The 25,939-nt window shown below is 39.3% G+C and overlaps 1 protein-coding gene across 1 annotated transcript; it reads right to left on the reverse strand.

The window, feature by feature from the left end:
• Positions 1 to 607: 607 nt before the first annotated feature.
• NEDD1 (NEDD1 gamma-tubulin ring complex targeting factor) lies at positions 608 to 25,939 on the reverse strand. The gene is made up of 15 exons (XM_063133743.1): positions 25,730 to 25,939; positions 23,847 to 23,993; positions 21,489 to 21,583; positions 20,446 to 20,562; positions 17,814 to 17,954; positions 12,721 to 12,950; positions 11,180 to 11,381; positions 10,604 to 10,793; positions 9,215 to 9,346; positions 8,552 to 8,599; positions 7,356 to 7,579; positions 5,011 to 5,158; positions 4,389 to 4,545; positions 1,995 to 2,061; positions 608 to 1,376 (listed from the first exon to the last, which is right to left on the reverse strand). The coding sequence occupies exons 2-15, from the start codon at positions 23,983 to 23,985 to the stop codon at positions 1,272 to 1,274; spliced, it is 1,995 nt and encodes a 664-aa protein (XP_062989813.1). The 5' UTR covers positions 23,986 to 23,993; positions 25,730 to 25,939; the 3' UTR covers positions 608 to 1,271.

Below are 25,939 nucleotides of genomic sequence, written 5' to 3' on the forward strand. Positions count from 1 at the left end.
ACTTGGAAATATCCATCCAAACTTTAGCCTTCTAATGGTGCAATCCTATGCATGTTTAGACAGAAAAAAGTCCTACAACTGCCAGCATTCCCCAGCCAGCCATCTAGGACTCCTTTTCAGTCTAAACAAGCATAGGATTGTACCCTGAACGGTTTAAAATGTAGTCAGAACACATGCCAATAACTCTTCATTTTCAACCTAAGGTTTCCTTACTATCAGAAAAGACTGCAGGTGAACATTTACTATAAAGCATTCATAAATGTCACTTCATGATGGGAAAAGTGGTCACGTGAAGCCTGATAAAAGTGTGTTTATGCCCCTGATCAGCCATCACTCACAAGACAGAGTCAAACAGTAATATAACAAGGGAAGTTTGATGCTCTGTTCCAATCAGCCATAAGATGGTAGCAAGCAATAAATATATATTTTCAGCCTTAGCTGCAGAGCAGGGTAACATGTAGTCAAGTCAAATTGACAAATGTGAATATGACTATGATTGCCCTGGAAGTCTAGAGGACTCTTCTGGAAGTTAATGTCTTGCCCTTGAAGAACAGCTTGAGTTCTAGATACAATGTCAGCAATATGGTAATATTATTAGCCAAATATGTTTACTCAGAAGTCCACAAATTGTTTATTCAATCTCAGCAAATTAATCAGTGTATCATTAAATTATGTAAGTATACAGATTAATACATAACTCAGTTTAACAAAAAGCAAAGTTACACCCTACACTTACAAAGTAATGTTTATAGGAAATAAGTCAGCAGTAAAAGAGCATATACAATTAAAAGAAAAAAACAAGAGCCAGACATTTGAATATTTTTCTACTCAAAGAGAGAGAGAAAACACACACACACAGTCCTAGAAAGTGTTCATTGTAAAAAAGTTGCTGAAATATTGAAGTGTATAATAAATTTATCAGGATACAGGAGGTTGATAAATTCTTATACAAAATACATTTCCTGTTTAGTTTCCCTTTTATAAAGGCACTTTGTATACAGCTAGAACTAGTTATCAATACACCTGTTAGCCTCAGGTAACTACCAATGTATTTCAAGTTTACCATAAAAACACTTTGATACAAACATTATTAGTGCATTTTTGTATTAATCTGTTATCTATTGCTTTTTCTATAATTAAAAAAAAGTTCTTTAGTGCTGGAAAAAAAATACTGAGTTCACGCATTATTTCAGTATTGGCCAGATGACATCGTGATGCCTTAGCACAATCATAAGACTTCAGTCCATTCTCCTTGCATGAACAGGGACTTCTCAGAAGTGAGTTTGCAGTCGTTTGTTTTCCTCACGCAATCTCTCAATTTCAGCTACTAAGCTGTCATTTACAGAATATCTATCAAGTAAGGCCTGCATTTCATTCTAGAGAGAGGGAAATGAAGTAAAAATATTACTTGGGAAAAAATAATACATCCAAATTTGGTCTTATGCATTTTTCATGTGAAGTCCTAATGTTTATATGAAGGTGGTCAGAAGATACTATCTTTCTGTGTAAGAATCACAGCATGTACAACTTTTGAAAATTAAGGGCACAATCTTATGTATGTCTAGATGGGGGGGGGGGGGGCGGGGAATCCTACAACTTCCAGCATGCCCCAGTCAGCATGGCTGGCTGGGGGCTTGTAGGAGATGGAGAACTTTTTTCTGTCTAAACATGCATGGGATTTTGCCCTAAGAAACAACAACCAAGAATATAGTAATGCCTTCGCAAGAATAACTTTTTTCCAACAAAACCATCTAGTTCTGCTTCACCCCAAAAATGTTATATTCTTTTCTTAACCCAAACAATACTATTCTGTAACTAGTTTAAAAAGAGTTTGAGTTTGCACTGCCTATTAGCAAAGATTATACCATTTCTAGAAAAACAGATTAATAGTTCTAGGATCTATAAAAGACCAAGCAATATAGGCCGTGAGATGAGTCTTTTTATTTGTAATTATGTTAACGCCTATGCACAACTCTTTACGTTTTTATACATACCATCTGTACATGAAACTGTTTGATCATTTCCACTTGCAAATTCACAATGTCACGATGGCAGGCTTCCCTGAGGGAACAAAAGCCACGTATCTTCAATTGATGTCCACAAGTCAAGTTTTTTCGCTCTGGTTCCTATAACGTAAGTTCTAAATGGCAAAATCTCAAGGTAGACTAGACTTTATCCTACCCTACTTCCTTAATTCAATGACAATGTATATCTTTGTTGGAGACCACTAGAACTAAGAGGTCTTTAGGAAGAACACAGATCCTTCTCTTCCCCTTGCCAATGCATTTCTAGCTTTGGGTTCCAAGTAAGTCATCTAACACATCATGTTTGTGGAAATGGAATGTAGACAAAGGGTCTGTCTACTCTCTTGCTGGAAGAGGTACAGAAGCCTCCCCACTAGGCAGAGATAGGTTTTGTTTTTGCCTCACATTCTGAAACACTTGACTGCCATTTATCCTCTACAAAGTAGAATCAATGGTGGAAGGCAAGGGGGAAAGGAAAGGGAAGGGCAAAAGGTTAAACACCTCTCTTCCCTCCACTTTCCCTGAAAGTTGCTCCTTCCTAGTGCCACTTTGCAGAGGAGGAATAGCAGACACAGTTTCAACTTACAAGACAGAATATTCTGCTCTGAGCATAAGCTAAACCAAGGCTGGTAATAAGAATCTAAAAGGGGGCAGAATCTGTTGAAAATCCAAGTATTAGGCAAGAAATCCTGATATCCTACCTACAACATTTCATATTCCAGGAAGCGCAGTACACCAACACAGTTTGCCATAAACAACCTGAAAAGCTGTTTAATGGCCATTTTTATTTTTATGCACCAAGAAAATTTAATTGCTCCAGATGCACAGCTAAACAGATTCCAGCTACCATCATTCATTTATAATAAAAGCTTCATATTATGTGCCTACAGATGCACCTGTAGATTTTTACTGTAACAGATCAACTTTACTGGATTTGAATGCAGCTGAAACCAGTGTTCTAAATCTATTATTGCATCTGCTAAAAGTATTTTCAAAATGTATTTTCAAGTGGCTTTCTGAACTAATGTACCTACTTCTTCAATTAATCTAAATTCTGATAGATGTTTGATTTTGTACTCATGAGTTTACAGCACCAACACATTATTTTTGTCAACAATAAAAGCTAAGGTATCACTATGACAAGATAAGCAGTTAAAAAAATTAAATACAAAACACATCCCCACCACTTTCTTAAGCAACATCCTGGCTACTCAAACTAGTCTGCTTCTTTGGGACAAAAGAAAAAAGAATGCTCCAGTGTATACTTGGTGGGCATGCCAATCTGAAATGTATTCCTGATTTAGCACTGCATTGAGAGGGTAGCAATGCCAGCTCCTTTTATAGCCACCTGGAGACCTTTTCCTTGTCCGTCAAATCTGTAGTGCTCTGTAAAACCCAACTCAGGTCTAACACTGGAGTCAAACCTGAGGCAGATTTCCCCCCACAATGGAATAAAACCAGACATCTGGCGCATGCATGTTAAACATAATGTGACTACCCAAAACAGTATCCCTGAGGCACTCTCCCTTGTTGCAGCTCTTGCATTAAATCCAGTCATCAGGATATGAGCAACCTTGTCCTGTCCAGCAGTATAGATAATGGTCAGGGACACACACTGTGGCAGCTGGATTCCTGGAGGTGAGAGCCCTTAAATGTTACAGGAGGGAGAAGGAGATGTGACCGCTTGCTACAGGGATACTAGTTGCTGCCACATGCCTTCCATGCCAGAGATAGGATGCTGTGCACAGTATGTCACTGCTTCAGCTGTGCATGGGCAGAGGAGCACATGAACACCTCCCATTTCAGAAGTGCTCCATTACTGGAGGATAGGAGGTTTGCAACTCATCGGTCTTTCAAAACCAAAAAGCAGTTACAGGAATTTGACACAGGAAACAAAGTAAGCAGAGTGGGGGTGGAAAAATAGTGTGCACACAAACCATTATGTTTCCCCCCTCCTTTACAAGATCCTTTGGGCAAAGTTCTACACTACTTTTTGAATTGGAACTTTAAGGAACAATTTGAGAGCTCTATGGAGGAGTCTGAGAGAATCTCTTGGAAAAAGAAAAAAAAAGTGTGATGACATGCAGCCCTCTAATTTGCAGACTGTAACAGATAAAGCAAACCTTAATGGTAAGTTACCTAACCAAAAGAAATTGGTTGCTGCTCCATGTGCTTATAGAGCCAGCAATATTATGCTATTATGAGGCCAGTAACCAAATGAAATCGAAAAACCTGCATTTTAACAAAAACATTCCATGTACCACCTGAAGGTTTATAAATGCAGTATATTAAGTTAAACCTCATACGAAGTAATATGCTTATAAAATATATATATAATCAAAGTGTCCATACAACTCTATTTACCTGAAGTCATCCAGAGTTTCTTGTATCATATTCTGAATGAAATGAATTTGAACTGATGGTAAAGGTGCATTCAATCTACTGCTTCCAATAGTATCTACTATTTTTTCAGATAGTGAACTGGCAACTCCAGCTGTAACAGTGGAAGTTATCTTTGGGCCTATGCAAAACAAAGGAATGTGAGCAAAGAAAGGGGACTCCAAAGGGTAGTTTTCTGTTAGCTAGCATATAAGACAGGCATTATGGGCATACCACATCTCAGTCACATTATTTCTATTCACCCACCTATATTTACAAAGTGAAAAAGAAGCGTTCAGAACCATATTCCTCACCTACCTAAAAGCTCATTAAGTGGTGGGATTTAAGGATTTAAGGCAGGTTCATGACTGAAACTAGAGTTAAACCCTGGAGAATTTCACAAACTAATTGCCATGATACACCACGCACAGCAAATTAGGAACTTTAGATTGTGTCATACCCTCATTCAGAAGAACATCAATAACACTGCCTTTAAATAAATCTTATACACACACACACTTATACTCTTTTTAACTTCAATTAGGATGCCAAGTCACTAGAGCCAGCTTATTATATTTCATAATGCAAAAGTGTGGTTTATACTTACTAGCTGAGGTAGTACCATTCATTGGCGATTCATATGTCAGTTGTGCCTGGATGTTCTTAATAAACCTCTCTCGAGAATCAGGACTCTTGACTACGTTGACCAATGGTGGAGAGCTTAGATTTGTAGAATCAGAGCTTGAGGAGCTCAACTTTGGTAGGGGAGGGGGATAAATAAATATATTATGGCTTTTAATGTTTTACTATGTTTTCATTTATCTTTTTTCCCCCTGAATTTTTGTAAACCGCCTTGGTTAATTCCAAAAAGGCGGTATAGAAATCTGATAATAAAATAGATATTAAAGCCTTGTGCGTATAAAAAATGCCTCCTACGCATTCTTTATTTGATTACATTTTCTTCATTATTATTTTTTCTATGCAAGACTTAAGTCCATTGCTGCAAAAACCATTTCTGCAATTCCATTAAGTTGCTGAGAGACTTAATTTACTTGTGTTTCCAGAGGTCAGCTAGAAGTAGCTCATCCTTCTTTCAAGCCTGTTATGTGGTCTGTAATCTCAGCCATTAGATTCTTACCACCTTTGTCATATCACAGAGCTTTAGGTCTCGTTGTTGGCCCTTGTCATCCTCCTTTCCCATATTATTGGAAATTGGAAGCTCCAAAGGACTTAGTAAGTCTCCTATCATGGTTCAGTGGGGTTCCAAGAAGCATCACCTATTCTTCCTGTCTCTCAAATGGTAGTTTTATTTGGTTGTTGCACTACTGTAGTTATTATTTGCATTAGGAGATCTGAGCATTATATTAATAATCTGCCATATCAGTACAATTTATAGATTTTATGCCTGCTAAGAAGAAAGCAGGACTGCCTGCAGCACTTTCAAATGGCATCCCAAGTACCAAACCTCTGTAGGTCTATTCAGTAGCAAGCATGAGCAACATGTCTACTCACATGTAAAGCCAGTCCCTGCATGTCTATTTAGATGCAAGCTGGGCTAAATCACTCAGAAACACCTTAAAATAGCATCCAAATGGCAAGTCCCTGCATGTCTATGCAAAAGTAAGCATGAACAGCATGTCTACTTACAAGTAAGCAGGGCGTGCCTCTGAAGGACAAGCCACTCAGCAGCTTCTTCCACAGGTCCCATTCATTCTCCCTTGCAGGGAAAGCTCTCATCTCCAATCAGCATCTGATAATAGCTTTTCCCTGCTGCATAGGGACAAAGGCTCCCTTTCTCACTGTGCAGCAGGGAGAAAGCTCTCCTCTCTAACCAACTGGGGATCAAAGATAAGAGGTTTTCTCTGCCAAGAAGGGGTGGGGGGCTAGGGAAGAAGCTGGCAGGCTGGAAGGCCCCACCCCTCACAAGCTGCATCCAGCCTGTGGACCAGAGATTCCCTATCCTTGACAGTCAAAAAGTCTATCAGATGGCAAGCATTCTAAGTTGATCAGAACCCAAGAATCCAAGACCTGGCATTTTTTAGGATCATTCAACAAGGCAAGGGTCAAGGACAGAAACCCCCTTGTTAAATAAGCAGTTTTAAAAAGTACATATTTGGTCACCACCTAGTGGCCAACCCTCTTTGCTCCTTTCCTTTCAAGGGCCCAGTGCAGACATAATACTGTTTGATCTTCTAACTATGGTTAGGCAATCGTTCCCATATGCCACTGCTACTTCTGTCCTCTCATATGCAAATTCCACTTCCCCTTTCATTTTTGGACTTAACTGTAATAACTGGTTTAGATACAGATGGTTAGTTATACCAAGGCTATGACCCTGTTCAGATGACACGCTAAGCCATTGTGGTTAAGCATTTTGAGCTAAACATTATGGCTTAGTGTGTCATGTGAACCATGATGTAGCAGGTCATGTGAACCATTCCTAACCATGATGACTACATAACCATGGTTTAAACATGCTCACTAACCATTTGCTGCAAAATGGTTAGCGTCCTAGCCATGGCTTAGCGTGTTGACTGAACAGAACCATAATTAATTTTTCAAATGGGGCCCAAGAGCAACCAACATAGTCTGGATACCAATCCATTACGTTTGCACCAGCATTTTCACTAACCATGAACAGGCTCCAAACAGACTTACAGGGTTTCTAAGCATACTTGCAAGCTGTGATTGCAGCTAGCCATGTAAACCAATGATGCGTAAGAAACATTAAATAGCATTTGCTCCAAAAATGAAAGGGAGGAGTGATATTTGCATGCAATCAGGCTCTCCTGATTTCATAACCTTTGTATATTGAGGAAGATGTAATGTGGCCTACAGTGAAAAGGCAGTGCTAACCAACACATGTCAGCTTTTATGCAATAAAAAGCAAAGAAACTAAGCAAAAGTAAAGGCAGATAGATTGAGCTCCCTGCAATTAGAATCACACTATACCTGTTTGAGATGTTCTCTTGACTCTTGTCTTCCATAATTAGTTTTCTTAGCATCAACATCTGAATTCTCATCCTCCTCCTTAATAGGAGAGCCAACAAATATATTCAGTGGACTAGAGTGCACAACTTGTGAGCTAGATCCTGCTGCATTTTTTCTCATAGGTAATGCAGAATTGAACTGGGAGAGAAAATCCAAGCTTGAAAGGTAAGGCTGAAAATCCAAACCTAGAATGTAAAGCAAAATCACACACTTGCATAACTGCAATTTACATTAAGACTTAATTTACATTAAGACTGTTTCCAGAAAACAGGTTTAGCATGCACAGTATATTAACGGTTAACCCCCTCTAACACACACACTCACTTCTCTTTATATAATTTGATTTACTGAAAGTCTGCAGGGGCTTTCTTCATTGGGTGAGGATGCAGAGCAGGTAAAGCCGAGCACCTCTTTCATGCGCCATCCCAACTGGAGAGGCAGCTGGCCCAGAAGCAGGTTCCAAAGACCTCTGAACAGCAAAACCATCCAAGCTCACTCACCAGGTAAATCATCTACTTGGCACATCAACCAGGGCAACTTTGCCTGCCCTTCTCCCATTAGGTGAGGACACAGGGCAGGCAAAGCTGAACTAGCTGGGAGCCACTTTCTCAAACTGTTTCCCATCCCAACTGCAGCAGTAAGCAACACACAAAGCAAAGGGAGACTTTGCCAGTGCTTACAGATGAGCTTCAAGTGTGCTTTGCTCATCTGAAGAATCAGGTTATCTGAAGAATCGTCCCTCCCATATGTACCTACCCGGACCCTAAGGTCATCCTCTGGGGTCCTCTTCCATGAGCCCCTGCCAAAGGAAATGACTCAGGAGGCTACCAGGAGGAGGACCTTTTCTGCTGTGGCTTCCCCGGCTGTTGAATGAGCTCCAGGTGAAGACCTTTTTATTTCCCCCAACTTTAGCAATTTACTTTCCTAGCCTTTTAACTCTGATATTTTAAAACTGCATTTTAAATCTGTATTTTAAATCTCTGCATCACAGATAAGAGATAACAAGGGGATTCCTCCCCACACCCCTGGTAGCCACCATGCCTGGGGGTGAGGCCCACGGAGGAAGCCCAAACCTCCACAGGTTCCTCATCCTCCATCCACTATGTCTTTGCTACTAATACTGTTGTAATAAAAAGCATATTAAAGAAAATGCTTACCATCACCCTTTCCTGGAACATCTTCACTTGTTTTACAAGCTGCAACATCTATAAGACATCAGAGCAATAAATACTGACTGTAAAATGAAAAAAATACCTGCATAGATAGAACCTGAGTCATAGCTCTACCTGCTCATTTGTACTACTACTACTACTACTACTACTACTACTACTACAACAGCTTTTTAAGCTTTTAGTATAAAAGATAAAGCTTTGGGATTACAACTGCCTGTTTATGTTTCTCACTATGGGCATGACTTCAAGTTTTTCAATATTTGAACACTTTCAAAATTTGAACGGCTGGTATATAGACACCACCTTGTAATGGATACTAATTTGGGTATTTGATCTGCTTTTGTTGAAGCTTATGTATCATTACTAGAATGTTGAACTTTCATATATGTATTCACTGATATACATATATACAAATCTATCTATCTATCTATCTATCTATATTCTTTCCCCCTTTTCCCCCTCTTCTTTCTTTATTTTTTTTTAAAAAATGAATTCAGTTGAAATTTCGCAATAAAAAATCAATTTAAAAGATGACTGCAGTTATTAAATGTTTTAACTGCAAGATGCAGTGGGACATATAGTTTTAACACAATGGACAGAGTTCCTTGCCAGTAAATGTACAGACAAGTAGTTTCAGTGTCAACTTACCATCTCGAAGTGGAGAGAACAAGTCACCTAAACTATTTCTCCCCAAATCATCAAAATGAGTTAGATTAGAAGTGTTTCCATGATCAATTTCTTTGGAAGGAATTACATCCAAGCTGCTGCTACGTGGGAATCCTAGAAGAGGAACACATCCATTTTCCTGAATAAAAAAGTCATTTTAATAACAAATTAAGCTTTCTTCACAAAATTATCTATTACATACCAGCACTTGCCATTTCCAAAAGTAACAGAATGTTTGTACACTGAAGAAGCTTATAGTGAGATTAATGAAACAAGTTCAACATACTTCAGGTAAGATATTTTGGGGAAGCTGTCTTTTTAAAAACTGGTGTGAGGCTGCCAATACATAGTTGGAAGCATGTCCCAGTGAAGTCAATGGGACTGACTTCTGAGGAAACATAGTTAGGATAGCAAGCAAAAGCTATCACCATTATCAAGAACAACCTGACAATAAATAAACTTAGGTACAACAGAACCTGTCTTATCATACTGTGCAGCCATTAAGAATTAATGAATCCACCCCATCCAACAGTAGACGACTATTTTTCCTTACGCTTAATGCCAGTATTTGACACTAGACGTGTTTGACAGAAAACTCTGCAAGGAAGTGAATGTGTGTTTAAAGCTGATTCCATTCTTTGAGATATATTATACTGTTTGCTTGGGTTTAGTCAGAAAGAATCACATAAAACTGATGCTTAACTGAATGTTATATGTACTAAAGAATCAAAACACAGCAACAAACATCCAAAGAACAAAGTTGTTCTTAAAAACAAACTACATCTTTCCAGAAGAAAACAGAGCTGAACCTAGTTTAACAGATTTGGGCAATCAGCTCCAAAGAAAACCACCCTTAAAGATATAGAACTTCGTTTTTCATCTTTATTTCAGAGTCGCTTCTTTCGTGAACTGAAAAATACTAAACCTCTCACAAGACATGATAAATTGATCACATGGTTCCAGCTTTTTAACTCTGTGTTGCACAAAACTTATGCCTGATCCCATTTGCAGCACAGTGAGAGGCTGCCAGCACCTGTGGAAGTGGAAAATCCATTGTCACAAGTGCTTGCCTTCAGCAGAATACTACCATCAGCTAATCAGGCCCAAGGTTTCTGTTGTGCAACCAATGATAAATGAAAATCAGGCTGTTTCGATTGTGGTGAATAGTTTGTGCCACAAAAGTGATGCTACAGTGATATTACAGCAACATGAAACACCAAACACCAGTTCATTGGCACAAGTGGCTACAGTTCAGGTACCACAGTTTTGCCATTTTATATAGACCAACTAAGGAACTTTTAAAATTGCAACATTCCGCATTTTCATACATTCTCCCCTTCATGGATTTCACAAGTTCTGGATTCTTTTTACCTGATTTATCCTGAATGGCCTCAGCCCCTTTAATTTCAGCTGTTGGCATAGACTGGGGCACAAATGTAGCAGATATGTTAGAAGTAAGGTTTTTGATCATGCCAGCATTCTGAATTCCTCCAGTGTTACTTGTTGTTTTGATATCAGATCTTTTGCAGGCCTGCTTATTTGAGGATGTTTTAAGACCAGACTAAAATAGAAATAAGTTTATCAGAAGTGCTCCACTCTGAATGAAAAAAAGATAAAAGATTAAGCTACAACTGTCTTCCTATGAATGCTGTTGATAGGATTCCAATATCAAGAGGCTTCTTTAATAATAAATATTCGGAAAAATATTACAGTACTTTAAAGAGATGCATTCTAGCCACACAGAGAGCATGCCATCAAGGTTTGAAAGCATCTTCCATTCTGGAAAGAATGAAAATTGTGCAATTCTAACTATAATTACAAAAGAAACAAAATTATCTTAACATAAATGTACACATCGTTTCTGTTTGTTGGCACTTATTTGCCATAATTAGGCAAGGTTTTATTTTTAAACCTACATTTGAACATTAAATGTACAAGTTGCCTTACCCGTGAAAAGCTATTATAGCACTGCAGCGTTATGCATTTCACAGAGGTTTTGTGAGCACTGACTGATTTCACAGGTGCTGTCAGTTTTCTTAGGTCATAATGGTATATCTTTCCACGAGAAGATCCAATCGCCAGGGAAGTTCCTTCAGGCATGAACTCTACTGCAGTGAGAGGAGATTCTGCTACTAAAGTCCTTAACTGCCTTTATGTGGCAAATAAAAATGTTGAAAACGGAGGAAGAAAAAAAAGGAGGATACAATCTTGCATTACAGTTTCCAAAATAAAATGCTACTCTTCAAGGATGGGATATCAACACTGCAGTCCTCCCATCCAAGCGCACTGGTATCCCATCTTCCCTTGTGGTGTTTAAGACCATTTAAACCTCTCCCCCACCAAGTGCGCAGTAGCCCATTTAAACTGTTCCCAAAACCGCAGTAGCGCTCTTTCACTCATTCGCTAAAGCACAGTTGTGCATTTACACATAGGCGCTATCACAGTAGCTGCTTTCAGCTGTTCCCAAAACCACAGTAGCACTATTCCCACTACATAGAAAAAACCCACAAAGAACAGAGTGGTGGCAGCAATATGAACCATTCTTGCCACGCAAGTCTATAGGCAAGCAAATTAACCCAAGGCTTCCGACAGACGACATAACCCACGATGGGTTAAATAACCCACGATGGGTTAAATAACCCTTACTACAGACTGTGGGTTATTTAGGGCAAATAAGCCATTGTAGATTAAAAAATTCCTGACAGATGACACGGTAAACCATGATGGGTTAAAAAAAAGTGGTTTATTTAACCTATTGTGTGTTATCATGTCATCCAAACCCAGTCCAAATCTGCTCCTCCTACATTCCATTTTAAAACTAATCAAATGCAGAACTCGTGGCTTCAATTTCAAGCTAGCATTTCCGCTCCCCATCCTGCTTTATTTAACATTTAGGCTGATGAAGAATTCCGGAGAACTCAAAAACTTGCTCACTTATTTCGTAACATTTTGGTTAGTCCCAATAAAGATATTGTACAACTGCAAAATTTCTTATGAACGCACAGCTTCCTTTGCATTTTATCGACTTGCCCTGTGCTCAAGTACAGGCCTCTATTATGTACTAAAATGAATTTCCCAAACAGTCTTGAAATATGTGTGTGATTGTATACACCAAATGATAAAAAAAAAAACATGTTGTGCTGAACTATTGCAGCTGCTTCAATACTCTTACCAGCGAGTTAGTAAACAAATCAAGGAAGCACACACAACTCATATTAATAGTAAGAATACTCTAAAAATATTTTCACAAGCAAATTTTGTGACATGTTCCAACCCTAACATTTTTTGTAAATAAATGCAAACTGTTCCAATGAACATAATTAAAGAGGGACCATGTCAAACCTCAGTAAATGGATTTTTAATTTCATGCGATTATTGAAGATCAATACCTCACAAAATTTATGATTTTAAGCAAGATGGCGCTTTGTAGGCAGCTACTGAAAAGCCGCATATAAATTCTGTAAATATTTTGACAAGTGCATTCTTACCTTTTACTTGAGGTATCATACAATATGATTCTTTTATCCAGACCTACAGTTACAAGTAGCAGCTCACTGATGGGAGAAAAACAGATTTCATAGGCTGGAGCTTTATGAGCATTTTCAAAGTTATGATATGTGGTTTGACTGTTTACATCCCACAGAGTTACAGTTCCACTGTCAGAGACACTCCCCAGTAATGCTTTCCTAAAGGGAGAATATTTCAAGTGTCGAATGGGCTGTAACAAAAAAAAAGTGCATGTGTTAGAGCATGCCATAACTTTTACCAGGTTACGTTAGCTAGGCTTTAGTCCCATTGGAATGAATCAGCTTTAAATTAATGGGAACTAAAGCATAACTAATTTACTCGGGACCAAGGCCTGTAGATTTTAAATCAAAGTAATTAGTTGCTCATGATAAAAAAAAACCAACCTGTTCATACTGAGTCAGATGTGAAGACTTAAACCCGATAGCCTACAAGGGTGGTGTGGTAGAACAGCTTTGGAATGTATATTTAACACTAAGGTTTTGTTACTGTGTTTTGGTAAGAACCGAACTTCAACTCTTGACAACAACTCCGGGTCAATTCACATAACTAGTGGAAATGCTATTTATTATCTCACTATAGCATAATAAATGATAACCAAATATTATCATTTGAACATTTGAACCAAATGTTCAAGTCAACACACAGAAGTATACCACTAGTATTAATGCCACTTGAAGCTATAAAGGAATTATAGCTGATTAGTTGTCAGTGTGGTATCCATAAATATTAATAATGGGGTTTTGCCCTTGTAGTTTAGGCTATATTTGGATTGCAAAAGTTAGCCCTATCTCCACAACCAGAGGTCACATCACTTACACAAGTTTTAACGCTTTGTTCTTGGCATCCAATGACAATGAGTGACATTCTGATTCATAAGACTTCTGAAATCTGGTAATAATACCTCAGAAATCACTGCATTACAATGCAAAATATATGTTTGTAAAAGTGTGTTCTAATCAGCATTTAAACATATAAAGATGATCTGGACCAAAAAAAAGTTCGCTAATTTTGATTTTAGTGCAATTTTACTTCCCTCAATGAGTTGATACCACTGATACCATCAATATTCTAGCTTAATTTGCTTGCTTTCCTCTTACCTCCCAATTCCTTTTTCCTTTAAAAGATTGTGGGCATGGACTTCCTTTTAATCTCTATACAGTACTTAGGACACTTGAGGCGCTTTGTAAGTGATACATAATAATTCTGTTCTGTAGATAATGGTGCATGAAAACTGCCGCACTTCATTAACCAATTATCTACATGAAGCTATTTCACAACTACAACTGCATACTTTGTTTAGACTTATAACTCACTTAAAGAAACAGGCAGTAACTGGATTCACACATCACACTAAGCCACAGTGGATTGTAATTGTGAGTGGTTACAGTGTAGCTTCGCATGATATCCAACCCCAGAGCGTTTTTTCCACTGTGTTTTGCGCAAACAAGCCACACTGAGAACCTATGGGTTGTAGTAGGGTTGTTTAGGGTGGCTTGTTATGATGTCCGAATCCAGAAAAACTATTTTATTGTGGGTTGTCAGGAATAGCTAGAGTGCCACCCAGCAAGAAGGGCAACCCTTCCTGCCACTCCTCGCAATCTCACTAGTGCCGCAGTCATTTTCCCTCATCCCTTTTCAGCGCCCTCCAGCTGAGGACAGTTTTTTTCATTTTTAATAGAAATCTTAAAGAAAGAGTGTCCTGAACGTATTTGCAATTTTTTATTATTATTCTTTTCAGTCCTGCGCAAGTGCAGAAAGGGTACTGATGTTGGGAACAAGGATTTCAGATGCACAGACTCCTGGAACATGTGGAATAGCAGCCAAGATGGCTGAGATGAACTGAGGGAGAAACAAACCATGGCAACCCACCGATTGTCTGACAGGAATAACAGACAAGACACCCACCCACCATGGCTTATTTTCCAAATGGCTTAGTGACATGCAAACTCGCCCAGTAACTCTCCTAGCCCACAAGAAAACAGCAACTAGATCTAGAGAAAAGCTTATTCACTATAAAATACTCGTTTTAAAAATGTACATGAATGTTGGCTTGTACATTTAAAAATGTACAAGCCAAATCACTAAGGGAAAATGAGGCCTTCCCTTGGTGTGAAGTAGGGGTGGGGGAGAAAAAAGAACCCAGTCTTCTTGCCCAGGCAACTAGGCCCGTGGTCCCCATTTTTGCAGTGCAGTGGCAGCTTTAGCACAGCATGACAGAACAGAAAGTGCTAGCCTGGTGGCCTTCACAACAGGGACATCCACTGTAAACTCTTCCCATTCCTGAAAGTCATTAAACATGAGGGCACAGACCATTTCATGAAAAATCAGCCCCCTATTTTGGCTCAAGTCTATTAGCGTTCAAACAGTAGTGTCCAGCCACAGAAGAGACTGAATTTGACACAATATCCAGTAGTGAGAAACAGAAAAAGAGAGCTCTGGCTATTGGGCGGTATAGAAATGTAATAAATAAATAAATAAACAGTAACACCTGAAAGCCCTTTAAGTGAACGTCAGCATTGATACCGCATCTTTATTACAAGAACAGCCATTTCAGATGTTTAGTCAGCAAGTCTGCCATTTAAGCGTCACCGGAGTGACATGCAATTAAAATTTAACAACTTTTTCAAGCTAGGCATTTTTGCCATAACAATGGAAACTTTAGAATCCTGACAGAGTGCCAAGCTTAGCGTCTGTAAGTCTCTACTGCAGAGAGTTTTCAAGACTGGGACTGTGATTCAACAAGACACTTTAGACCTGAAATTGATGGAATAATGGGCTTTAAGTTGAATTCATTCTTTGTTATCCTGAGACTCTAAATAATTGTCCTAATTTCAAATTCATGAAAACATGCATTCAATAGAATCCTTACATGTTCCTCTATATATTAGGTATTTAGCATGCTCTGAACATGCTTTAAAAATATAATGTGCAAAAGGCTTGAAGAACAGGCAGGGACATACAGGCAACAGTATGTCCCTCCCTCTTCTCCCCCCACCCCACCCCACCCCACCCAAGTCTCTTTGATCTGATCCCTGTAAATAGGGGAGGAAAATAATGCATCTTTCAAGATCTACTGCAGTCTCTCCCCAGCCCCACGAAAGGGCAACATGGACATGTGGACATGCCAAACTGTAGGATCTGACTTCCAGGAATTTAAACTTCAAGAACAGTTACAAGAAAAGGGAACCTGATGAAGACTCAGTGGGTTCACAAAAGTCACCATAACTTTAAATTAGTCTGTTCTAAATAACTTTAAATTAGCCTGTTCATCTATCTTACATAATAAAGGTTATTGGGATGAGGAGGGGGAAAAACACATAGAAGGCAAAAAAACCCCAACCCTGGAACAACCCACTTTATTTCTCCTCCAACCTTCTTGCATCCCTGTTATCCAAAGCTCTTCTCTTGTAGCTCCTCTAACTCCCTGCTTCCATTTGCCTTTGCCATTCTTCTATCCCCCATTACAGTGAAGTAAATAATTCACTCAGGAAAAAGAAAAAGGTTTGAGTAGACAGCAGGCAGAAAAATTGAAATCTTTAATGCCTCTGCATCACACCATACAAACAAATAATTGGATTGTTGCAGTAATGCTGTGTATTTCATGTCATAGCAAATATTTAAACCTCATTTAGTTATTCCACCATAAACACATCTGGCCTCATTTCAGATTACATCTGTCAAGTGAGTACGATGTCCCTATATTTTACATTAATATTCCACAAGGTTTAAGAGCAATCCAATCTTTCTTCATCAGAATGCAGTGAGAAGTTATAAACAGCAGAACAAACAGCCGTCAAGAAAAGAAGTGTAAAGCACACAAAGAAACCCCCAGTCAATGTACCCCAGCTGTGGGTCTTTCAGCACCTTATCACTGGAGCTCAGATCCACCCTCCCTGCCTTCATTGCTTTGGTCTTTAAACGCTAGCACACTGTCCATCAATAACTGTCAGAGACAGTTTCCCAAATAAGCCACACATAAAGCACAGCTATGACAACTTTATTAGCTCTGCTACGAGGTGGCTTTTTTAAAAAGAGCAAACTGGCTATTATGAAGAAGTTTGCATCAATATAACTGATGGATGATAACAATGAATCAGAGCTTTCACAAACTGGGCTTTTGCTTCTAATGAATACAATGCCATGGCCACATCTTTTGCAGAATTGCACAAGTTAAACACCAAACTTGTTCAGCCTGCAGGAAATTCTAAAAGGGAAAGCCAAGCACCTTGGTAAAAATATTTTTTATATATATATACACACACAGACACACATATATAAAAATCAATCATAACATGCCACTAATAAAATTATTAAAGCAGAGGGTGTGAAGAGACATAAGCAGGGCCCCACGTTCACACAAATAGCTGCTCGAGTTTAAAAACCTCAAATATGAGGCATGATAATCTGGGGAAATGTGAGTGTGTTTGGGATGGGATTTTGGAGCTATACATTTGGATCATACCAGAAGAAGAAAACTGTGTAAATTTAATCTATAATTAAAAAGGGCTTTGTATGGAACCAATTTATTATGCACACACTTTTTTCTTGTTCTTTTCTTCTCTTTTGTTTTCTCTTTCCCCTTTACCATACACATATATTTAAAAGGGGTAGGACAGTAAATGAGCTAGGGAGAGTGGGGTGCAGATGTTTATTTATAAAACAAAGAAATATTTCAATAAAATATTAACAAAAAAACCTCAGGTCAGCACACCTGTTGGCCAATTGTGTGCTCAGCCTTTAGAAAAGCCCCAACTCCATGAAGATCCATTCTGTCGCATGGGCAGAGATCCTACATCAGGGATACTGGGAGCCACTTACCATTACAAAAGGGAAAGGAAAGGGCATGAAGCTAGTCTGCTTCTCGCACAAGAGTTTGGGATGGGCTTACCGAAAAAAAGGAAGTGATTAAGGTGGGAGAAAAGTGGTAAAGAATCTATATCCACATGGCGAGATACAACGGTCAGTTGTATTTGATGCTTCCATAAAAATCCAAAATACCCAATGGAATCCAATTACATCATTGGAAACATATTCCAGCGGCAAAATACATTACCTGAGTGCTGCCATGGCCAAATGGAGTGCTGGATAAATTCGTGGCAAGACTATGCAGGATAATTTCACCACTCATGGAACCTGAAGCCACGTAACAATCATTCCAATTAAATGACACACAAGTTATTTCATCTTTGTGATCCTAAAGAAGAAAATACAAGGCGAATCTTAACTTGGCACAAAAGAACTTACGTAATCATCATTTTAGGCTGCAATCCTATAGCTGTTTACCTACAAGAAACCCTCATTAAAACCAATGGGACTTACTGTTGAGTAGATCCATATAGGATTGTACTGTTAGCCTCTCTTTCTGTCAGATTTTTAATAATTAAGATTTGCAATCCATATGGCATCTCCCAATTTTACTGCTCCCAAGACTAGCACTTCCTAACTCCAAGGGCTTCACAGAAGAGTTAATAATGATAGTTTTGCCTTATCCCTCATAATTTACATATGCTTGGTAATGTTTTCTGTCAGAGAAATTTGGTCAATTTTAACAAGTTCTTAATTAGATTTCTAATTAGCCCTGTTTCTAAAGGCTGAACTAAGAACTGATCTATACATTCAGGGTTGGGAAGTTGGGGGAGGGAGTGGAACTCTCCTGAGACTGTACAGTTTCTCAACACAGATTGGATAATTCCGTGCCCGGCCTAGTGTCCTGCCTGACAAACACATTTTCTACATGTTTAAGCATTCAAACATACAATACCCAAAGTGATTAGGTTGTATCCTGTTGGGTATTCCGCCACTGACAGAAGGCTCTTTCATCTAGTGGAGGCTCCTTCCCCCTGCAACCCCCTGCACCATCTCTCCCACTGTTCTGAAGGATCCCCCAACCCTCTAGGGTAGATTTGGATCTATGGGATACAAACATATGGGATACCTATAGGCTACAACCCTTTGCATAGGGGATACCTATGGGATACAAACCCTCTCAACTAGGATATCTGATGGACCATGTCCTTTCATACTACCCTGTCCGCCCACTATGCTCAACATCAGAGATTATGCTGTGCATCCCACTACTTTTGAGGCTCCATTGGTTGGGACACAAGACAGGGCTTTTTCTATTACGGCACACAGCTGGTGCTCCACCCCTTCCTCCTTAAAAAGCCTCAGTTGGCCCTCTCCATCTCAAGCTCTCTAGGTAGACAAGCTGCTAACCCCTTTTTAATTTGCTGAGCTTTTCATTTGATATGAAATGTTTCTCTCCCTATTAATTACACTGTGTCTTGGTTTTATTGTATTTCATTGGCTTTATTATCACTGCTTCAAAAACTGAAAGGCAGTGTATGATTAAAAAAAAGCCCATGTATGAAGTGGCATACTCCCAAAAGATTCCTACATGCTTATTCTGAACATACAGACCAGCACTTAAATAGAACACACCACTGCTCATCCATAACCAGCAAGTTAGTTTGGAAGCTCCTTGGGAGCAGGGACTAATCTGTTGCCTATGCAGCTCGGTTAAAACACCCTGTACACTGATAGTGTTGGCATTGGTGGCAAGGTACAGTGGCAGGTTGCATCCAACACTGCAGAAGGACTTCCTTGTCCTCTCCACGCCTTGCACCCCCCACCAACCCTTTGGAGCAGATTGGGGAGGGGGGTGCACAGGAGTGAGTTTCCCTTCTATTGGTGGAATGACACCATTGGTAATAATAGTATAATAATAATGTACCCATCGAAGAGTAATGCTTATATTTACAAGACTGGACAAACCTGTCCAGTCCTCAGCATTTTGCATACATAAAATGCTATTCTAATACAGTGCAACTGCAATAACTGTTTTCCTACAATATACAGTTTTTGTGGTGTTTGAGATATTTACCTAAGAACTGTCAGTTTTCCACATAATCCTCAATTTGCATACACATAAATGTCAAAGCATTATGCTTTCAGACAAAAATAGTTATTTAAGGGAAGCTTCATTACCATATGGCAATTATAAAATTGAAAACCCTAAAATCAGAATTGAAACTAAACTCCTTAATTATGCTAGCATAGGTGTATAAGGATTATCAACAGATTAAAAGGATTAACTGGCAAAAAAAAATATTGCTGGAATTTGCCTGTAGTTTGCCACTCATTACTACTTGTTTTCCATGTTAGCCTTACAGGCCCTATATTTTAATTACACTGCCTTGAAAATGCCACATGCATACAGTAACTAAGTAAATAAACAAGCAAGCCCCCTTTCTGTCCTTCAATGTCTCCAGTGAATGCCTCTTATCTGAAGAGGCTCCCTAATTTACTTCAAAGGGTAGCAGAGTAGATTAATGAAAACAAGGGGATGGGAGCATCAAGTTCAATTTAAATGGATGAAATAATTCATTCTCTATATTTGAGCAGACGCAGAGATTTAGAAAATTTTGTGTGTGTGTTGAATTCCCTCAATTGAATAAGAACTATGCACTTAGTATGTCTTAAAATGATAATTTGAAAAGTCCCCTTATTTTGCCAAACAATCCAGAAAGCATGCCAGTAACAAACACATGTGAGATGAATAGTAAGTTGAAGTTTGGACTTTAAAGATCAAAATCTAAAATAAGAGGCTGGGGAATTTATTTATTGTTTCGGAAGCCACATACTTTAATACACAAATAGTCAAAACAGAAAATATTTTGCTTTACCTTAAGAGTTCGGTGAAGTTTTCTATGTTTTAAATCCCAGATATTAACAGTACTATCAGTGCCTCCACTTGCAATATACATTGAATTTGAACTCAAACTTATACATGTTTGCTTTGCCTAGTTAAGAAAAAGAAAAATATCAACCATGTAGAAAAGTATATATATAAAAAACATAATCCTAGAATGGTAGAGTTGGAAGGGGCCTATAAGGCCATCAAGTCCAAACCCCTGCTCAATGCAGAAATCCAAGGTGGTCATCCAAATCCATTAAAATCAATGAAGCTTTGCAATCAGGTATAATGAAATGTAGAGTAAACAATATTCTTCAGCAAATACCAGGCACGGGAAGTGAAATATGGTGGGGGGATGATCATGGGGAAAGGAGTATCCAAGATTTAGCTTGCATGTAAATTATACACAGCATATACCAAATTGGCCCACAAACTCTCTGAGGTTGCCCATCACTGAGTTAGACTGCACGCTACTTGAGAGCTAAAAAGAGGGGCAAGGGAAGATATTTTGGACCTAAACAACCCAAATGAAGTCAATGACTTTTACTTTGTTTACTTTTGTGGTACTCACTGAAAAGTTGTTAGAAAAGTACCATTTGTTTTTAGGACTGCTTATTAAATCCTCTCCGTCCAAATTTCTCCCCTTTAGGCTTCCACATTACTTGATCTTGTTTCCAGACCAGACCCAGTGGATTAATAATCCACCACTTTGGTTGCCACTACAACCAACTATATCTTAGTGGGTAATATGGCTTTCCCTCCCCTACATTATTGCTTGGACTAATATGATTTTTTAAAGTAACTTTTTTAGGATCTCTCTCGCTATGTATGTGTATATAAATAAAAATATAGTCATATCTACACATAAAACATTTTTGCAACAGAAAAGAGACAAAACAACAGCCTGAGACTGCAATCCTATACCAACTTACCTGGGAATAAGCCACATTTAATTAAATATGATTTACTTCTGAGTAAACATGTAGAGGATTGCACTGTAAGATTACCAAGAAACCAGTATGTCTTACTTACCCCTTCAGCTAGTTCAAAGAGCGGAACTGGTTTACCTTTCCAGTTTGAAATAACTATTTTATCACCAAGAGCAGATGCAGTGACCAGAAAATTATCTGAAACAGGAGTCATGGACCATGGCACAAAGTGTTCTATAGTAGCTGAGAAGAAAAGATTAATCCAAGCCCCTTTAACTATATAGGTTAGTATACAGTTTAAAATGGAAATAAATGTACTTTCAAGAGTCATGGTTTTTTTTAAAATAATATGCTATTTCTTTTGGCAGTTACCAGAAATTATAAACACAGATGGGAAGACATTCCAGCTTTTGAGGGAATCAGAATGAAGTTTTCTGGTTTCTCTCTTTTTTCTCTTTCCTTCTTTCAGGTTCCTATTCTTTCTCTGCTTCCTATTCTCTCTCTCGTGCCTATTCTCTCCTTCATTTCTTGTCTCTCTCCAACTCTTTCTTTGTTTTCCTTTCATCTCTCTGGCTCTTCTTCCTTCCTCTTGCTCTCTGGCTCCTCTTTCTTTTCTTTCTGTCCCTTATTCCATCTCTATGGTTTCTTGCTCCTTCCTTCCTTTCTCTCTGGATTGTCTCTTTTCCTTTGTCTATGGATCTGCTCCAGACGTTTTTCAACAGAGCGTGTGTTCTTTTTCACTCCCTACAGAAGCCTATGAGGAACCACCCTTATATAAGGAGGGAAAATAAGTTGCAGGATACCTCAGCCTGGCCTCATGGGCGTTGTAGAATCCACATGTGCTGTGATGGAGACCCTTTCTGCAGTTTTTTTAAAAACCTTCCTAATATATTGCAAAATGTGTAAAAGTTTAACATTCATATCTAATAATACTTAGCTGTTGCTTCTGAGCAAAACAGAAGTGGTCTCAGGAGTTTTGTTTCCTTAGTTCTATAACACATTACAACTGTCCAAGCTTTCAGAATCATAATAGCTACTGCCAGTTGCATTACTTCCAATAACTAATAATAGCTAATAAAGACATTACCTCTAAGATGTTAACAGCCCTGATCCTGTGCAAATTTAAGCATGCCTGAGCCCATCGATTTCAGTGGGCTTAAGTACACCTAATTCAGCATACAATCAGTGATGACAAGCTGTTGCACTCTTGATCCCCAAGAGCTAACAAAATCTCCTTAGCAGCCCAGGCATAGAAAAGTAATTAGGAAGTATTTGGCAATTAGAAAAACAAATGAATTCAAAGCAGCTTCTGTTATGCTGAATTACACATGTAGTTCTAAGCACAGGATTCCCTACCAGAGAACACAAGATTTATCAAAGACCAGGTGTACTAGTGCCCTGAAAGAGGTGCACTCCCTCTCTTTCAAAATTAAAACATTTTTGTCTTCTGGGGAGTTTTCCCTCTTATGGCAGTAATCAGCCAAACAAAAATTAAAGAGTCAGACAATTAACACTTTGGTTGTCATAGTAATCACTCTAGTATAGCTCCTGCACCTTTAACTGCTGTGATGAAGAGGGAATTTCACCAGGTTCTCCATATATACAAATGACACCTGCTGAAATTCCCTTTTCTATGTAACTGTTAAAGATACAGCAGCCCTGTCCTCCTTTTCATGTGGTCACCCTATATTTACTATCTTATTTTCATTTGAAGCAGATAGTAACAATTATCCTGCAAGCAGAAATATTTACTGGAACATCTCAAAATGACCTTCTTGCTTGCAAGAAGCAATATGCTTTGGTGTTATGAATTAACAGGAAAGCAAGGCAAAATCCTGGCAAGCCAGCCCCGTGTTTACCTGCCTATAGACATTACCCTTCAACATTACTCTAACAAACTTGGTGGTTAGGGCCCTATCAGGCATGGAAGTAAACATCATCCAAGACACATGCTATTAAAGTTGTGTGGCGAGAGAATAAGGATGAAATGTGAGAGAATTAGGTGTGTCATGGATTTGCTGCAAAAGGCTGGTGGCACAGTCCTTAATGTACTCAAAATGATCACTGAAGAAAGTTATTATTTTAGTACTTTGATAACTTCAACTCTCATTTCTGGATGCATTAGTTCTCCCATTTGCTTGCCCAAACTTTCTAAAGGCTACAAATACTCACTCAATTTCCTTTCATACACAAATAGTTTCCATACTATCAGCTGATACATGGATGCTATTTATTAAAAATCCCTTTATGAAAAATACATTATGACTATGGATACCCCAAGGTCTAAGCAGTTGGAGCTACCACAGGCCATTAATTAGACTATATGATCAACCAACCACATTAGTCAGTGTCAATCAACATTGCAGCAAAAACAGCTGATTGATCAAGGACACCTGCAATTTGCAACTAACTAATAATGTGCAGCTCCAGATATTGCACTCTATGAAATGGCAAAGGATACTGTTGCTACCCCAGCATACAGAGCTAACTGGATGCGAGGAAGTGTGGGGACTGAATTGGTCCACCACAGTTATAGATGAAGAATCCCATATTTTAACATCATCATCTCCTGACGAAGCAAAACGGGTGCTTTCCTGCATGGCTGAACCTGTAAGCAAAAAGGGAAAATGCACTCTTGATTATAGGGTAGTTAGATAGTTATGATCCATTACAAGATATTCTAAATGTTGAATATTATTGTTGTAATCAGAAAAAGCATAACACTAATAAGGTTGATAAAGTAAGCCAGGTGGTACCCTCTGGATGTGTTGGACTACAACTCCTATCAGCCCCAGCCAACATGTCCAATGGCTTGTTGGCTGGTCCAATATATCTGGAAGGCACCACATTGGGAAGGCTGCAATGGCATGCATTTGTAATCCAGACATTTTCAACATGGCATTCTCATGTCCACAGGCATCTTTTGCATAGCTATTATACACGAAGACATGCAAAGTTGCAAACCTATAGATTAAATCTAATTATTGGGTAATGATCTTCTTAATTATGAAAATAAAGCACCTATCACTTCCTTGTCATTCCATGGCAAAATCAAAATCATTTTGCAAAAGTCTCTGAGATTAATTTTGAATGAAGACTACTCCAGAAACTTAATTTCAAACAGCTTGGATATACCTGGGCTAGTTCTACACTATTGCTTTTTAGTGGTATTGAAGCACACTGATAACTGTTGGGTCCATTACATATTCCATGTACCACTTTCATAGTGTTATTCCTTGTTTTTTGTTCCACATTATCCAAAATACCACAACAAAGGTAATTGTGTGTCCTACAAGGTATAAATGTGGAAGATGGATATAGCGTTACCATGATAGGATCATTATGGCTTAACACAAGGTGTAGATCTGGCCCTGGAAAAAAATGTCAGCAAAGATCGCATTCCAATTTTGCTGGCCATCACACTATATGAGATCAAACCCTACCAACAGCCTAGAGCTAATATACAGGAGTAGGGGCATTTTTGAAGCCGCCATATTTTGAAGCCACTTCCTTCTACTGGATGCATGAAGTGAAACTGACACAGGTACATTTGTCACACTTAATAGACTGCAAACACCTTTTGATACACTCAAGTGATTTTCACATCACAAAATTCTATTTTGACAAAGCACCACAGATACTGAAGAGGGGCAAGGGAGGGGGAATTTCGGTCTACAACCTACTTGTTCACTTGATGCCTACCAAGTGCCTCACGCCCAACCCAAATGCTCAAGACTTAACTATTCAGTTGAAAAAAACTATGAGAACCAGCCCAGGCTCATAAGCAATAGTGGGCCTGTTTAAGACTGCAACTCTGCAGGCCAGCCTTTCCCAACTTGGTGCCCTCCAGGTGTACTGGACTGCAACCCCCATAATCCCTTAACTTTGTCCTCATCATTTGAAAAACCTCTAGGACAGCCTTTCAGACGTGCTGGAGATCCTCCATGCTGGGAGATGCTGGGAGTTGTAGCCCAACGCATCTGGAGGGCACCAAGTTAGAGAAGGCTGTGGGCACTTTCCAGTGAATAAAACCCACTGAACTCAATGGAGGTGACTTCTGAGTAGGTACGTATACGTTCGGCGTTCCCGTCCATTCGCAGAAGCAACTGGTGTCCTACGTCTTGGGGCAGAGGAAAAACCGTGAGACGCCCCAACACTTTATGCTCCCACCTCACAACAGGAGCGGAGCGGCTGTTTCAGGAGGGGCTACCAAGGGCCCAGCCAGTCAGGGTCCGCCTGTCCTAGCCGAGGACAAACCACCGCGAAGGAAAGGCCAAAGTGAGAACCCCCTTGGGTCACACGCCCCTGGCCCCACAACAATGACAGCCGCCGCCTCCCTCTCACCTTCCCGCTTGGCCGGGACACCCCGCCCGGGTCAGAGTCTTCTAGCCAGCCCGACTCATTTTCTCGGGCATGAAGCGTTGCTAGGCAGAAGCGCCCTTCCGCAAACTTTCGAAGCCAGCGCCGCCGCCTTCTCGTCTCCCCGAACGCGCCAGACGGCTCCGAGCGGAGTTTCCGCGCTTCTTACAACTTAGCAGCCTGTCCCAACAGGCA

This window comes from Elgaria multicarinata, chromosome 9, assembly GCF_023053635.1.
Source record: "Elgaria multicarinata webbii isolate HBS135686 ecotype San Diego chromosome 9, rElgMul1.1.pri, whole genome shotgun sequence".
In the NCBI taxonomy this organism is placed as follows: domain Eukaryota; kingdom Metazoa; phylum Chordata; class Lepidosauria; order Squamata; family Anguidae; genus Elgaria; species Elgaria multicarinata.

What these genes read in the sequence shown, in the direction of transcription:
- NEDD1 (XM_063133743.1), bottom strand. Translation starts at nt 23,985, where the DNA reads ATGCAGGAAAGCACCCGTTTTGCTTCGTCAGGAGATGATGATGTTAAA. An exon ending in TGTATGCTGGGGTAGCAACA is followed by an intron (nt 21,584 to 23,846) that starts GTATCCTTTGCC and finishes CTCCTGTTTCAG; the next exon opens with ATAATTTTCTGGTCACTGCA. An exon ending in GGCCATTCAGGATAAATCAG is followed by an intron (nt 9,347 to 10,603) that starts GTAAAAAGAATC and finishes TTCCTCTTCTAG; the next exon opens with GATTCCCACGTAGCAGCAGC.